The 16,618-nt window shown below is 42.5% G+C and overlaps 2 protein-coding genes across 8 annotated transcripts in view; one reads left to right on the plus strand and one right to left on the minus strand.

Moving 5' to 3' along the window:
- Positions 1-2,099, plus strand: part of CLUAP1 (clusterin associated protein 1) — a 42,805-nt gene extending 40,706 nt beyond the window's left edge. For all 4 annotated transcript variants that reach the window (XM_037154674.2, XM_037154676.2, XM_037154675.2 and 1 more), the window contains one exon: positions 963-2,099. In XM_037154674.2, coding sequence (XP_037010569.2) covers positions 963-1,109 — 147 coding nt within the window. In that variant the 3' untranslated portion in view covers positions 1,110-2,099. The remainder of the gene's footprint in view (positions 1-962) is intronic.
- Positions 2,100-14,264: 12,165 nt separating this feature from the next.
- Positions 14,265-16,618, minus strand: part of NLRC3 (NLR family CARD domain containing 3) — a 36,202-nt gene continuing 33,848 nt past the window's right edge. For 3 of the 4 annotated variants that reach the window (XM_037154656.2, XM_037154655.2, XM_053671760.1), the window contains 2 exons: positions 16,527-16,610; positions 14,265-16,248 (listed from right to left, as the gene is read on the minus strand). In XM_037154656.2, coding sequence (XP_037010551.2) covers positions 16,158-16,248; positions 16,527-16,610 — 175 coding nt within the window. In that variant the 3' untranslated portion in view covers positions 14,265-16,157. The remainder of the gene's footprint in view (positions 16,249-16,526; positions 16,611-16,618) is intronic. The other variant, XR_005083851.2, reaches the window with a different exon arrangement.

A 16,618-nucleotide genomic window follows, 5' to 3' on the forward strand; every position in this document is an offset into this window, starting at 1 on the left:
ATAGGGTTGGGCAAGCGAGACAAAACACAGGAGTAACATGGGATGAGAACCCAATGAGAGCGGTGCTCTGGAGGAGGACAGAAGAGTGGATGCCAGGGAAGAAGGAGCCTGTAGGTCAAACAGGAGGATGGAGAATTACCCCATTGGAGTTGAATGTGTCAGTCGACAAGAGCAGTTTGGAGGGGTTGGTGGGATGGGAGCCTAACTAGAGTGTACTTAAGAGGCAGTGAGAGGGGACAAGTAGGGACAGTGAGTTCAAAATTCATTCAAGGAGTTTTGTTGTGAGGGGAATAGAGAAACAGGGCAGAGTAGCTGGAGAGGAAGATAGGATTAAATTTTGAGAGGGTTTTTTTTTTAAAGAAGGAAATTACAGTGTGTGTGCTAGTGGGAGTGATTGAGATACAGTGAACAAGCATCCTGGTCTACCTGGGATACAGGACTCGAAGTTTTAAAATCCGGCGGAATTGGTCACTCTAGATCTAGATGATGGAGGAGAGTGTTTCTTAAATTTTGCTCCTTATGCTCATTTTCTGTGTGGCTTTCCATCCCCAATCCGTCAACAGCTCTCCTTTCCTCTCTCCAAGGCCCCGCTCTCCCTACTACCCACTGGTGGGTCTCTGGGCCACCACGAGCAAAGCAGCATCCAGTGAGCATTGGTGCAGGCGTGGTGGTCCTGAGATGTCAGTGGGAGTGCAGCCCCTGTGGCACCAACCTTGGATTGCATGTTGGTATTTGAAGGTTAGCAGTTAGATGATATCATGATCTCTGTATTCCAGCCAGCAATATCTAGATGTTGGTCCATTTTTATGTCCCCACGGCCTGACTGCTTCTCTGCCAAGCTCTTCCTTCACATGGGGGTGTTGCTAGTTATCGAACTAGTAAAAAAGTGAAGTAGAGTCTTGCTGATAAGGCGTCAGAAATGAGATGGGTCCTCAGTTGCATTTGCTGTCTTTTTCCTGTAGGAAGACTCAGAGGACAGCGAAATTGACATGGAAGATGATGAAGAAGATGACGATTTGGAAGATGAGAGCATTGTTCTTTCCCCAGCTAAACCCAGTCGAAGGGCCCGGAAACCTGAGCCCCTGGAAGAGAGTGACAATGACTTCTGACCTTCTTACTAAGGAACCCATGCAGATTAAAACCCTCAGATTGGTAGGCATATGGCAACGTAGAAGGTTAGGAAGGAAACATGCTGTGTTCTCTAAGCCAGTTGGGCTGATTGTTAATGAAGTACGACCTATTTTTGGTTTAGCCTCCTTTGTGTTTAAGGAGAAATTTAAACAAGAATCAGAGCAAACCCGGAAGATGATTTTTTTTTCCTTATTTATCTCCTCAAACTTGGGAAATGCATGTGTTCTTAGTGAGTCACATCCACAGGACAAAAACTCAAGGAGAAATAAGTTTGTGTGTCAGTGAGGAAAACCTGGGACTCGGGCAGCCCCGGGCACTCATTCAGGAACAGCGGCAGAGTGTTCATCACTTGTACGATTTAGAGGCTGTTCATTTTAGCCTCCATTTCATTTTATATATAGTTTTAGTTTTCCTTCTGCATGCTTACAATACCAAGCTTTAAATGTATTTTACTAAAATTTTCTGAATGAAAGTTAGCTAAATAAGATGAAAACCAAGTTTGCTTGATAATCAGGCAACAGAAATAACCGATCCCAGTTATAAGGTCTCCATTTTCTCTTAGAAGGCTAACATTCCTTCTTAGGAAAGCAAATTAAGGAAAAAGTATTAGTACAGATTTGTGTTTCTAACTTAAAAAATAAACCCAAATTGAATTATGTGAGGAACACTAGACCTTCCCCACTATGAGAAGAGAAGTGACAGGTAGCATTGTGTTTTTTGGTTTTCGTTTGTTTTTTGGAAAGCACAGAACAGTTTTTGTTTTTCATTTTTTTAACATTAAAAAAAATATATTATCTTTATTCTATTTTCCCATTACTATTTAGTCCTTGTATACCCCCTCCCCTCAGCAGTCACCACACTATTGTCCATGTCCACGTCCTTCCTTTGTTTTTCAGTTATAAAGTCAGAAGACTTCTGAAGTGACTTTTCTTAATAAATGTATTTAATAGCATATTTTTACATTATTAAATAAGTTTTACTTGAAAATATAATTATTTTGTTTATTTGCACCAATAACAAATACTTACTCGAGAAAAGTTCACAGGTTAATATGATACATATAAATTTTAGGAGACTGTGACAGTTATGTTATACTTGCTTTTTTGTATTATCTTTTCCTAATTTTATGTGTAAGATTACCCCTTTTTTTAAACATTCAGCATTCAATTAATCCCTCATTAATTTGGAATATGCCATCTTTGAAACAGTAAGCTAAATGGGAAATAGATGTGTTGGGAACCATGATAATCATCTCAAATGCCATGGCTTCCTAAAGTGCAAAAGAGAGGGGACTTCTGGTCAACATGGAGGCATAGGTAAACACGCTTTGCCTACTTGCACAACCACAGAAAGAATTACAATTAGACCTCAGAACAAATAACACCCAGAACCATCAGAAAATTGAGCTGTATAGAAGTTTGACAACCAAGGATTTAAAGAAGTCACGTTCATCCAAACGGGTAAGAGGGGCAGAGACACAGAGATGGGCAGAGGGGCACGGAGACACAGTGTGGCACAGAGGGGCAGCAGTGGTGGAAGGGGCAGCCTCACATTCACATGTGATGGATTAAAATCAGGAGGGATACCTTGGGAACGAGATCCCAGCCACAGGCCTGACTGCACAGCCCAGGGTTCCAGCTCCAGGAAGATAAATCCCCATAACCTCTGGCTATAAAATCCAGTGGAGGTTTGGGTGGCAGAAGAAACTGCCAGATTTTCAGGAGACTCTGCTTAGAGGGCCTGCACGGACTTCGAACATACACAGACCCACCCCCTCTGGGATTCAGCACCAGGGCAACAGCCGGAAAGGTAGCAGTCACATACAGCAAGTGAAGTGACTGGAAACAGGGCAAGTGCTGGGCAAACCTCCCAAAGCCAGGAAGTGGCGTTGTTCCCTCTCTGAGCCTTCTCCTCAAACAGAGCCAGAAAATGATGAAGTAGGTTTCCCTGCCCTGGAGATTACCTAAGGCTTTGCCCCACACAGTTTACAGGTGCCTTTTCCACAGCAGGCCACGCTACTACGACGGAGTCGAAGCAGCTCTACCTAATACACAGAAACAATCAGGGAGGCTGCCAAATTGTGACAAAGAAATATGGCCCAAATGAACGAGCAAAACTCCAGAAAAGAATTAAATGAAACAGATAACCAATCTATTAGATGCAGAGTTCAAACACTGGTGATCAGGATTCTCAAAGAATTCAGTGAGTACAGCAACAAAATAAAAAAGACCCAGGAAAAAATGAAGGTTACACTAAATAAAGAAAAATCTACAGGGAACAAACAGTGGAGGGAGGGAAGATGGGATTCAAATCAATGATTTGGAACATCAGGAAGAAATAGACATTCAACCAGAATAGCAAGAATAGATGGATGTTAAGAATAGAATAGGAAATAGAGAAGCCAGAGAACTTAATGTGCACCACTCATGGATATGAACTAGGGTGGGGGGTTGCTGGAGGGAATAGGGGTGCTGTGTAGTGGGGCAAAGGGGAAATTGGGGCAAATGTAATAATATATAATCAATAAAAATATTTTTAAAGAAATTATCACATCAAAAAAAGTGCAGAGGAGTCACTGCATTTTCTTTGATGTTAATAGCTTTGGTTCACCTGAGTCTAACTTGACTTATAATTAAAAAAAAAACAACTAAATGTGTTTCTGGTTCCCTTATGTGATGCTTTCTTCTAATGGGCATTAGCATGGGAATCCAACCCCAAGCTACAGATAAAATGTCCGGAGATAGAGGCAATAGCTCTAATGGGTGATTTATTCTTTACCTGCTTCTTGGTCATCTTTGGTCCCTGAGGTCATTGACTTTGTGCAGTCTCGCCATGGCGCGGCACTTCCTTACCTCAGTAGCTCCTGTCAACAAAGGAGCTGCAAGTACTCGACCACAGTTACTGATGTGTTTTTGTAACTGTAATGGACCCAGGAGTCAGATATTTACAAGTGCCTTATGACCAGGTGTCATTTGGTTTTAGCCAAGCAGCAGAGCACAGACTTGGGCTCGGAAGAAGCCTGAGTGATTAGGATAAGCCATCCTTCAAGCTAGAGTTTAGCTCATTGCTGAGGTTTTTTGTTTGTTTGTTGTTGTTTTTACTGTGCAATTAAAGGCTCTCTTACAATGCATTAAAAATATGTGTATTGACAGAAAATATAAAGAACTTTTTAAGTTCTCAATTATTATTGGCGGTAGCCCTGAAAAACAAAGTCCATAAACTTCAATAGGAAATCTGAAGAACAGTTTCCCTTTTAGCTAGAACAGGAAGAAGGGATAAATGCAAAATGTCTTCCATTAGTATTTTAAACTATATCGATATCAAACGTCTTAAGGCACAGGTGGCAAACATAAGGTCCACGGGCCAAATCCAGCCCTCCACCTTGTTTTATCCAGCCTGGCACCTTGTTTCTACCTGGCGGCAGTGCCGAGCTCTTGCTTAACTGTTAAGGAGTAGTTACGTTTATATAGTCCTAAAATTACATTCGGCCCTTTGCAAGGCTGATGTGGCCCCCGGTGAAAATGAGTTTGACATGCCTGTCTTAGGGGAAGATGTATCCCTTTAGGTTAGCAATATACTACATAAATATCACGGCTGTTAAATTGGTTCAGGGGAATTCTTGGGTGCTAGAATCCAGGACTGGTTGAACTGAAAGGGAACTAAAAGGTTCTACCTCCTACTCAGAGCAGAAGTTCTTTTAATAAGGATGTGACTGGAGGTGTATCATTAGAGAAAAATGGAACTGATGGAATAATCGATGTGTCTTGAGCGATAATATTCAGATCTTACACTTCTCTTGGACAATTTAGAAAAGAAGCATAGTGACATAGAAATTTAAGTAAATTTTTAAAATAATACAATGATTCTTTTTTTAAAAAAATACTGATTTTATAGAGAGGGAGAGACAGAGAAACATAGATTATGGTTCCACTTATTTATGCATTCATTGGTTGATTCTTGTATGTGCCCTGACTGAGGGTCAAACCCACAACCTTGGTGAAGTGGGATGAGCCACAACTGTTAATTCTAGAAAGAACAATTATATAGGAAGAAAATGATCCGTACTAATAAAGTGATCCATACTAATAAAGTCATAAGATAAACACTAAATAATGATTAAACCCAATATTACACTATAACTATGTTGGAAGAAGACACAAAAACTGGGGACATAAAGTGATACATACGCACACCCCAGTGCCATTTATTTCTCATAATGTTTTTTTAAATAGTCAATAGATGCTCTCTAAAATGATAAAGCAGTAAATAGTGCCTATAGGGTACTTAGTTTTGGGAGTAGTGGTATTCAGAAAGGGAAGGAACAGGAAGGATGGAAAACTACTGTGTTCCATTATTAAGCCTCATAATATTCTTTGGCTTTTTAAACTGTATAGTACTATGTCTGTTACTTTGATGAAAATGAACTTTTAAAAAGATAAGTATACAGACAGGAAAAGGGTAAGGGCTGGAGTTTGAGGTTTGAGAATCATTTGCACATAAGATTCCTCGGGAGATTATGGGGGATGAGAGGAGAGCTACGGGCGGACGTCTGAGAAACACGTGTGTCTAAGAGGAAACATCCACAAGGAGCCAGAAAAGGAACCTGGGGAAGTATTTTCTAAAGTGACTATATTTTACTTAAATAATTAGGAAGAATGTGTTTAATTTCTTGGAGTGGCAAGGAGAAGGTAGGGTTGGAAGGTTATAATGTTACAGAAACCAAAGCAAGGCAGAATTTCCAAAGAACAGAAAAGTGAACAAGTGCTAGATCCTTATAAATGAGGCTGAGTCAGAGAAACCATGAGTGTTGACATTTAGGATACCAGGGCCAGGAAAAGTGAGATAGCAAGTGATGAGTTGAAGAGAGGTTGGGATTTGAAGCCCAAACTGTGAGTATTGATGACTGTTCCGAAGGGGGATGGTCACAAGTGAAAAGAGAGGACAGAGCTGGCCCTGGGCAATGTAGCTCGATTGGTTGAAGCATTGTCCTGTAGCCAGGGGAGTTGCAGTTTGATTTCTGGTTAGGGCACATGCCTGGGTTGCAGGTTTGATCTGCAGCCTGGATGTGGAAGCATGAGACACCCTGTCTGGCACCTGTGATCCCTCGTCCAAGCACTGATCCCCAATCAGGGTGCACATAAGAGATGGCCAATCCGGGCTTCTCTCTTGCATTGATATTTCCCTCTTTCCCCACTTCCTTTCTCTCTCTTTAAAAGCAATGGAAAAAAATGTCCTCAGGTGAGGATAAAAAAAAAAAAAGAGGACAGCTGGTGGAGAAAAGCATGTTCAAAGAATGTTTTGGAGGACCAGAGGGCTTTTTATTTTATGTAAGTATGCGAGGGAAACATATTTTTTAGCTGAGGGGAACCAGCTCATGGAATAGGAGGTGGGTGAATCAGAGAGATTGATGAAACAAAGTCTGCATTAGGAGCCATTCTGCTTAAATTCATACTTTATTGAAAACATACATACCAGATAACCAGTTGGACAGAAGTTATTTGAGGTAAGAAGGAAAAGGTTGATTTCACAATTTTTACACCTAGATCTTTAGTGTTTATTGTTGCTTGGCCCAAAACAGTTTCATTTTTTAAAATTTATTTTTATTGATTATGCTGTTACAGTTGTTCTATTCCCCCCCTTCATTCCCCTCCACCCACATCCCCACCATTACCCCCCCCTTTAGTTTATGACCATGTGTCTCAAGTCCTTTAGATTCTATATTTCCCATGCTATTCTTGCCCCCATCTATTTTCTATCTACTGTCTATGTTACTTATTTTCTGTACCTTCTCCCCCCTTCTCCTCCTCCCACTCCCCTGTTGCTAACCCTCCTTGAGATCTTCATTTCTATGTTTCCACTCCTGATCTAGCTGTCCTTTTAGTTTGCTTTTGTTTTAGGTGTGGTTCTTAATAACTGTGAGTTTGTTGTCCTTTCACTGTTCATGATTCTTTAACTTCTTTTTCTTAGATAAGTCCCTTTAACATTTCATATAATAAGGGCTTGGTGATGATGAACTCCTTGAATTTGATCTTATCTGAGAAGCACTTTATCTGCCCTTCCATTCTAAATGAAAGTTTTGCTGGATAGAGCAATCTTGGTTGTAGGTCTTTGGATTTCATGACTTGGAATACCTCTTTCCAGCCCCTTCTTGCCTGTAAGGTCTCTTTTGAGAAATCTGCTGACAGTCTGATGGGGACTCCTTTGTAGGTGACTGTCCCCTTAGCTCTTGCTGCTTCTAGGATTCTCTCCTTCATTTTAATCTTGGCTAATGTAATTATGATGTGCTTTGGTGTGTTCCTCCTTGGGTCCAACTTCTTTGGGACTCTCTGAGCTTCCTGGATTTCCTGGAAGTCTATTTCCTTTGCCAGATTGGGGAAGTTCTCCTTTATTATTTGTTCAAATAAGTTTTCCACTGGTGGCTGTGCCTTTCCCCCTTCTGGTACCCCTATAATTCAGATGTTGGAGCGTTTAAAGATGTCCTGGAGGTTCCTAAGACTCTCCTCATTTCTTTGAATTCTTGCTCCTTGACTCTTTTCTGTTTGGCCATTATTTGCTTTCTTCTGGTCCACTCCATTGATTTGAGTCCCAGTTTCCTTTTCATTGCTATTGGTGTCCTGTGCAATTCCATTCATTTCAATTAGTTTCGCCTTCATATATTTGTCTAATTTGTCGGTATAATCAACCAGTTCTGTGAGGATCCTGATGACCAGTGTTTTAAACTGTGCATCTGAGAGTTTTGCTATTTCTTCATCTGCTTAGATCTATAGGCTCCGGGGCTTTGAGATCTTGAGACATTTTTGGTCTGTTCGGGCCCTTTAAGTGTGAGGAGCTGCACCTTGGACTCCCAGGTCGCTGGGTTGTGACGCTGTATGTGGGGGCGTGGTCAGAGCGGGGAAATGGCGGCCACCTCTGCTGTTTCTCACAGCTGGGTGAGGAGCAGAGCCTTAGGTGGTTCACCTGGGCCGGGCCACCCAGAGTCGCTGGGTTATGACGTTTGTATGTGGAGGTGGGGTCAGAGCAGGGAAATGGCGGCGCCCTCCCTGCCGCTTGCTGTGGGGACCCGCTGGGTTCCGGTCCAATCACCCACTCCCTCGCTTGTCTATCCGTGAACAAATGCGCGACCACAGTCAACCCGCAGCCCTGCTCCCTTGCTGTTTCCCCCAAGGTCGCTCGCTTGGTCACTGCTCGGTCGCTCACTAGGTCCAACCCCGCGCCTGGATTCCGCGTGCCTGAGTCCGTCTGACCGAGTTTTCCTGTGCAACCCCGCTCCAACAGCTGCTGGTTTCACCACTTACCGGTCAGGCTGAAGAATTTGTTGTTAACAGACTTCCGAAAAGTTCAATTTTCTGTGTTCTGACTGTGTTTTCCGTTGCTAATATTTAGTTGTCTCTAAACTTGGTTGTGTGAGAAGGTACGGCATATCCACCTATGCCTCCATATTGGCGGAAGTCTCATCCAAAACAGTTTCTTTTTAAAAAAATTTTAATTTATTTATCTTTAGAAGGGAAGGGAAGGGAAGGAGAGAGGGAGAGAAATATCAATGTATGGTTGCCTCTCATGTGTCCCCTGCTGGGAACTGTCCTGCAACCCAGGCATGTGCCCTGACTAGGAATTGAACCGCGATTGTTTGGTTTGCAGGCCCACGGTCAATCCACTGAGTTACACCAGCCTGGGCTGTCAAAACAGTTTTCTTTACTTGGGCTTGAGGTAGACCCAGAATACTGAGGCATTTCCTCAGAAGATGGCCAAAGTAACCCTAGAATGAAGGATGGCTTATCCTGGCTAACAAAGCTTAAGAGCAAGTTTTGAAAGGATCCACATGTTTCTAGTAATTGTGTCCCAGAATAAGATTGAGTATTTTAAGGAATATAAAATAAGATTCGGCCCTTACTGGTGTGGCTCGGTGGGTTGGGGGTCATTCTGTGAAGCAAGAGGTCACTGGGTTGATTCCAGTCAGGGCACATGCCTGGGTTGTTGGCTAGACCCCTGGATGGAGGTGCACAAGAGGCAAGAGATTGATGTTTCTCTCACATTGATGTTTATCTTCCTCTCTTTCTTCATCCCTTACCCTCTCTCTAAACATAAATAAATAAAATATTTTAAAAATAGCATTCAGAAAGATAAAATACCCAGTGTCTGGTGTCCAATAAATTACCAGGCACAAAGACACTTCAGCTCCAAAGGTAGCCCAGATATCCTTAGAAGAGCACCCCAAGGAGAAACAAGCTTGACCACTATTCAAGTCAGCCATGAAGAAGATAGACGACAACAATAGAAAAGTGTTTGTTGTGGACATAAGGCAAACAAGCAACAGATCAAAGAAGCTGTGAAGAAGACCCATGCCATTGATATGGCCAAGGTCAACACCTGATTTGGTCTCATAGAAAGTATATGTTAGACTGGCTCCCAACTATGTTGCTGTGGATATTGCCAAGAAAATGGAAATAATTTAAATAGAGTCCAGCTGGCTAATCCTAAATATAAAAATATTTCACTGTAAAAAAATATTATCAGGCATAATGAGAAAAATCAATATATGGACCCAGAAATGATAGATGATCAAATTAGTAGAAAAGGACATTTCTAAACAGTTATAACTATATTCTGTATAGTTAGATGGTAGAGGAAAGCATGAGCATATTAAGGAGAGGTATAGAAAATATAAAGAAAGGCTCAAACAAAACTTCCAGAGTAAAAATATGAGATCAAACCATACAAATGGGGATTAAGAGCATATCAGACACTGCAGAAGAATATATTACTGATCCTGAAGACAGGAATAGAAACTGTCTAAAATGAAAAACGGACACTTCCGGTCATGATGGCAGCATAGGTAACCAGGGCTTGCTTCCTCGTATAGTCACATCAAAATTACGACTAAAATATAGAACAACCGTCACTCAGAGCCTTCAGAAATAGAGTTGAATGGAAGTCTAACAACTACAGAATTGAAGAAAGCATATCCATCCAGACTGGTAGAAGAGACAGAGACAAGGAACAGGCTGGTCCCACATCCACATGTGGCAGATGAAAATTTGGGAGGGATATCTCAGAAGTAAGGAGTCCCAGCCACACACCAGGCCCCCCAGCTCAGGATTCTAGTGCCAGACAGATAAGTTCCCATCTGGCTTCTGGCTGCAAAACCAGCAGGGACTGAGTCAATGGAACAAACTTCTGGAGTCTCAAGCAGTTGCTATTAAAGATCCCACACACGGACTTAATCAGACTCACTCTCTGAGCTTCAGCCCAAGGATAGCAGCTTGAAAGACACCAGTAGCTACAGGGAGAAAGTGAAATGTCTGCAACCAAGAGAAGAGCTACTAGACAGCCTTCTCCCAGACAGAAAGATGGGCCATTGTCTCTTCTCTGAATCCTCCCCTTACAGAGTCAGAGAGCTGGAAGGCTGGTGCCATATCTGAGACTCCAACCTGGCTGATACTGTTGGTCCCTTCCCTGTAGATTCCCCAGGAACTCCATCCCACCTGACTTGTGGGCCCACCCAAGCGGCTTTTCCTTATGAATGGCTGGTCTGAGATCATGCTTCACAACTTCCTAAATCCTCTGAAACAAGCAAAGCCAGCCTCAGTGAGCTCCCAGCCCACATACCTATTGCTAAGGGGCCATGGGCCTGGCACTAGCACCAACCAGCCTAGATTCACAGCTTGGCTTCTCCTGGGAATGTGCAAGCCCAGTACAAGTAGTGGCCATCTCAGATTGCTTTATAGCTCAGGCAGGGTGGCCCCAGGCAAAAACACAGGTGGGGGGCTGACCTTGGCCTATACCTCCTGGGAAACCCAAGAGCCTGCACACCCAGTGGACAACTGCAGACCACATAAGAGCATCACAACCCTGAACCTGCACCTCAGATCCTCAATGGAGGGTGGAGGTTCATGGTCAGTGGTCACAGCCAGTCCTTGCAGCTGACTATACCGGGTAAATCCCTCCCATTGACCTGCGCACAGTAATCAAGCTTCAACTACAATAGGAGGGTATACTCAGGTCACAAGAAGGACATACCTCAAGTACCCAGCTTGGGTGATAGGGAACACTGTGCCACCAGACCCTATAGGACACCTACTACATTAGACCACACAAGATAGGAAGTCATAGCTGCTCCCCTAATTCACAGAAACAAACACAGGGAGGCTCTTAGAAAGAGGAGACAAAGAAACATGGCCCAAATGAAAGAACAGATAAAAAAAAAAAGAACTAAACAAAATGAAGATAAGCAATCTATCAGATACAGATTTCAAAACACTGGTTATAAGGATGCTCAAGGAACATAGTGAGGACCTCAAGAGCATAAAAAAGATCCAGTCAGAAATGAAGGATACACTAATTGAAATAGCAATTTACAGGAAAGCAAAGTAGAGTGCTGAAGCCAAGAATCAAATCAATGATTTGGAACATAAGGAAGCAAAAAAAAACAAAAAACAAAAAAACAAAAAACAAAAAAACCCACTCAGAACAAGAAGAAAAAAGTAAAAAAAAAAAAATGTGGATAGTGTAAGCAGCCTCTGGGACAATCAAGTGTTCTAACATTTGCATCATAGGGGTGCCAGAAGGAGAAGAGAAAGGGCAAGAAATGGGAACTCTTAATTGAAAAATTATTTTTAAAAAACTTCGCTAGTTTGGTGAAGGAAATACACATGCAAATCAAGGAAGTACAGAGTCCCAAACAAAATGGAAGCAAAAAGGCCCCCTCCAAGACACATCAAAACTTTAGCATAATCAAGGCACCTGCTAAAGGTTAAAGATAATGAGAGAATCTTAAAAGCAGTCAGCCTGAGAAAAGCAGTTACCTACAGGAAATTCCCATAAAACTGTCAGTTAATTTCTCAAAAGAAACTTCGCAGGCTAGAAGGGATTGGCAAGAAATATTCAAAGTCATGAAAAGCAGGGACCTACGGCCAAGATTGCTCTACCCAGCAAAGATATCATTTAGAACAATTTACATATGTAACAGGCACAAGGGAGGATGAAGGGAGGATGAAGATCTTCCCAGATGAGAAAAAAACTAAAGGAGTTCATCATCACCAAACCCATTATTATATGAAATATTAAAGGGAATTGTTTAAGAAAAAGAAGATCAAAACTCTGAACAATTAGTCCTGGACTTCCGCCAAGATGGAGGCGTAGGTGGAAACACCTTGCATCCTCGCACAACCAAATCTAAAAACAACAAAGTTTTAACAATAATAAACGCAACCAAACCACACAGAAAATTGACAACACGGAGTCCGAAAACAACGAAATGCTCAGCTAAACCGGTAAGAGGGGCGAAGCCAGCAGCAGAGCTGGTTGGCCAAAAAGATCCCCGACCCAGGTGGTGCACAAGCAGCCGAAGGCTCAGATCCCAGGTGCGGGCTAGCTACGGGCGAACACGGGGAAGAGGCGCGGCTGGCTGTCTGCGGTCGGTTGAGCATTTGCGTGCAGATAAACCAATGAAGAGGTGAGCATTGAGACCGCACAGTGCAGGGTGGCGGGCTCGCACATTTCTGCTCAGATAAACAGACGGGGGCAAGCGGTGGGACAGACTGGGCGAGTGGAGAGGGCCGCCATTGCTCCCTCTCTGACCCGCCCCCACATACAGCATCACAAACCAGCGAACTGGGTGGCCCTGCCCTGGTAAACAACTAAGACTCCGCTCCTCATATGTAACAGGCACAAACAGATAAAAACATGGCTCAAGAACAACTCAGAGCCCCAGAGCCGATAAATCTAAGTGATGAAGAAATAGCCAAACTTTCAGATGCACGGTTCAAAACACTGGTGATCAGGATGCTCACAGAACTGGTTGATTTTAGTCACAAATTAGAGGAACATATGAAGGCTAAACTAATTGAAATGAATGGTAATGCACAGGAAACCAATAGTAATGGAAAGGAAACTGGGACTCAAATCAAGAGAGTAGACCAGAAGGAAGGAAAAAATGACCAAACAGAAAAGAATGAAGAATTGTTTCTTCAATTCAAAAAAATGAGGAGAGGCTTAGGAACCTCCAGGACATCTTTAAACGTTCCAACATTCAAATTATAGGGGGAAGAGGAACAGCCATGAGTGGAAACCTTATTTGAACAAATAATAAAAGAGAACTTCCCCATTCTGGCAAAGGAAATAGACTTCCAGGAAATCCAGGAAGCTCAGAGTCCCAAAGAAGGTGGACCCAAGAAGGAACACACCAAGGCACATCATCATTACATTAGCCAAGATTAAAATGAAGGAGAGAATCCTAGAAGCAGCAAGAGATAAGGGGACAGTCACCTACAAAGGAGTTCCCATCAGACGTCAGTGGATTTCTCAAGAGACCTTACAGGCAAGAAGCGGCTGGAAAGAGGTATTCCAAGTCATGAAAACCAAAAACCTACATCCAAGATTGCTCTATCCAGCAAAGTTTTCATTTAGAATGGAAGGACAGATAAAGCGCTTCTCAGATAAGATCAAATTCAAGGAGTTTATCATCATCAAGCCCCTATTATATGAAATGTTAAAGGGACTTACCTAAGAAAAAAAAGATAAAAAAGATGAACAGTGAAAGGACAGCAAACTCACAGTTATTAAGAACCACACCTAAAACAAAAGCAAACTAAAAGGACAGCTAGATCAGGAGTGGAACCATAGAAATGGAGATCTCATGGAAGGTTAGCAACAGGGGAGTGGAAAGAGGAGAAGGGGGGAGAAGATACAGAGAATAAGTAGCAGAGACAGTAGGTAGAAAATAGACAGGGGGGAGGGCAAGAATAGTATGGGAAATATAGAATCTAAAGAACTTGAGACATTTGGACATAAACTAAAGGGGGGAATGGTAGGGGAGGGGTTTGCAGGGTGGAGGGGAATGAAGGGGGGAATAGGATAACTCTAATGGCAAAATCAATAAAATATATGTTTTTTAAAAAGACATGCAAATAGGTATTCACAGAATAGCCATGGGGATGTAAAGCACAGCATAGGAAATGAAGTAGCCAAAGGACTTATACACATGACCCAAAGATGTTAACAATGGTGTGGGGATTGCCTGAGGGAGTAGTGGGTGCTGGGTGGAGGGTTGGAGAGGGGGAAAAATTGTGACAACTGTAATACCATAATGAATAAAATATAATTTAAAAAAAAGAAAGAAACAAGACAAATCCCACTGTGCTGGTATATCAGTTTATTGCCTCAGCTCCAAATTCACCTTTCAGCCTGTTCTGTTTTAAAGGTGTTATTTTGTAACATCTCTCCTTTGTCATCTAGTGAGATGTTAATTAAGCTTTGTCAGCAGAGGGTGCTCAAGAGACCTTGGAGAGAGTAAGAGCCTTCCTTCCAATTCTAGTGCGCCTTGCTCTCAAAGTCCCCAAAGAGCACAATTTTTCTCCACTCCTTTGGCCCCTGAAGTTTCTCCTGTGCTAGGTCCCTACACGGCACAGCTTTCTTCAACATTTAGCTACTGCACCTCTTGTTTCATTGAGTCCTCAGTTCAGCCACAAACAGTGCAAACTAGAAGACAGTATATAGCAATATTTTGAAAGCACTGAAAGAAGAAACGGTCATTACCCAGCAAAAATACCTTTTAAAATGATAATACAATAAATACTACACATTCCTAATGTTCAAATGTCCCCAACGTCCAAAGAAATGTTCTTTATGGTTGATTTTTTTCTTCCAGTCTAGAATACAATCAAAGACCTTGCATTATGTTCTTATGTCCTTTTAATCTCTTTCAATTTAAAACAATCCCCAGCCTTTTTATTTTGGATGACATTGACATTTTCAAAGGTCAGGCTAGATTTTTTGTTTGTTTGTCTTATTTTTTCAGAATGGCGCTCAATTCTGATTTTGTCAGAGACAAAATTTTTTCATGGTTAGATTCCAGTAAAACCTTTTTGGCAAGAACACTACATCAGCAATATGTTCTTCTAAGTGCATCACATCAGGGCCCCTGATGTCCATTTATCCCAATTCTGGAGGCATTAAGTTTAATTACTTTGTTAAAGCTCCATTTGTAAAATGTCTGTAAGGTGCCTTTGAAATACCACTGTGGAGTGACGTTTTGAGACTATGCAGATATCTTCCTCCTCAATTGGCTTTCAACCATGATTTTAGTATCCATTGTTGGTTCTTGCCTTGAATATTCAATTTTGAAGAAACATGTAGGACAACAGTGCTTCCTTTTCAAGTTTTAAAGTGATAATTACTTTATAAGCATTTTTTCAAGTTGATGAGAACTGTAGTTTCCACTGGAGTCATCCTCTTTCCAGCACAGACATCCGAGAGAATTTACGCCGCAGGGAAGCCCAGCTCGCCTTCAGAGTGAAGCTGGAGCAGAGCAGTGGTCTGGAGCCCAATGTAGAGTAACATTATTAAGGCATCAACATTTAGCATGCTGTTGATAACCAGTGTGCCAGACTCCATGCCTGTGAGAGATTTCGTAATGTATAAAAAACGGCAAAACCCTTGGGAAAGTTTATTTTGTGTCTCTGTCTCCAGAATTCTATGATTAAAGCTTTTATTTCTCTTCAAAATATTCCCATATTTCTCCATATATCTTTAAGGATCATACTCCTAAAATTTTCTTCTTAAGAAAAGAGAGGTCCTTTCTGTTACCAGTGCCAATGGGCAGGAATATGGCAACTCATTTCAGAGGGAGGGGGATGATTTTAACCAGGTGATTGGGAAAAGGCAGTAATAACTAAAGAGTTGGGGGCACACGAAGACCTCAAGGTATGAATAAGCTCAGACCAGCTTCTTACCTGCTGAGCTTTAAGGTGTAAGTCCTGGGTCCCTCGTGGAAGAACCTTCCCTCCGTGTGCTGTGCCAGAGTGTCCATCGCACTCCTGCCTAGACTGACCCTGGACCAGGAGAGGTAGGTGCCTATGACCTCCTTTGGCAGCCTCTTTCCTGCCTCTTTGTAGGATACCAGCTTGTGTGTGGGTCAGTGTCATTCCCAGATCACAGGAAATCACCCTGGAAAATGGTCATTTTGTCTGAAGGCTTCCAGCTGCGTCTCTGCCCATCCTCCTGCCCGGTCCACCAGGAGCTCGCTTTGCTCACATTTCAACAGTGCACAGAGGAGCATTTGTCTTGATGGTCTCTGAGATCATCCTGGCACCAGATTCCCCAATGTGATTGCCCTGGAGACTAGACGAGAAGGGTTAGGAAAAATTGAAAACCTGGCTAAAGGGGTAGTAATGAGCAGATGGTCACTAAATAAAATGCAGATCTCTGTGCTTCCAGGACCCCTCCCACAGACAAGGCTCTGAATGGCTTTCTCTTACACCGAGTTTTACCCCAGAGTTGCTGAGGGGGCCCGGGAGTCGGCTGGCTTTGAGAATCAGACAGAAGGTAGGGCCTGACCTATGATTCCAAGGGTGAGCAAGAACCACGTGAAAGGCCAGAAACTGCCAGGCCCCACTCACTTGATATGCTGGATCCCGTGGTTTCCCGACAGTGCCGTGGCAATGCATATCACCCCATCCATCCCCAAGGAATTCTCTTGAAGACTAGGCAA

The sequence above is a fragment of the Artibeus jamaicensis genome, unplaced genomic scaffold (genome assembly GCF_021234435.1).
Source record: "Artibeus jamaicensis isolate MK-2021 breed Jamaican fruit bat unplaced genomic scaffold, CSHL_Jam_final contig_700, whole genome shotgun sequence".
Classification (NCBI taxonomy): domain Eukaryota; kingdom Metazoa; phylum Chordata; class Mammalia; order Chiroptera; family Phyllostomidae; genus Artibeus; species Artibeus jamaicensis.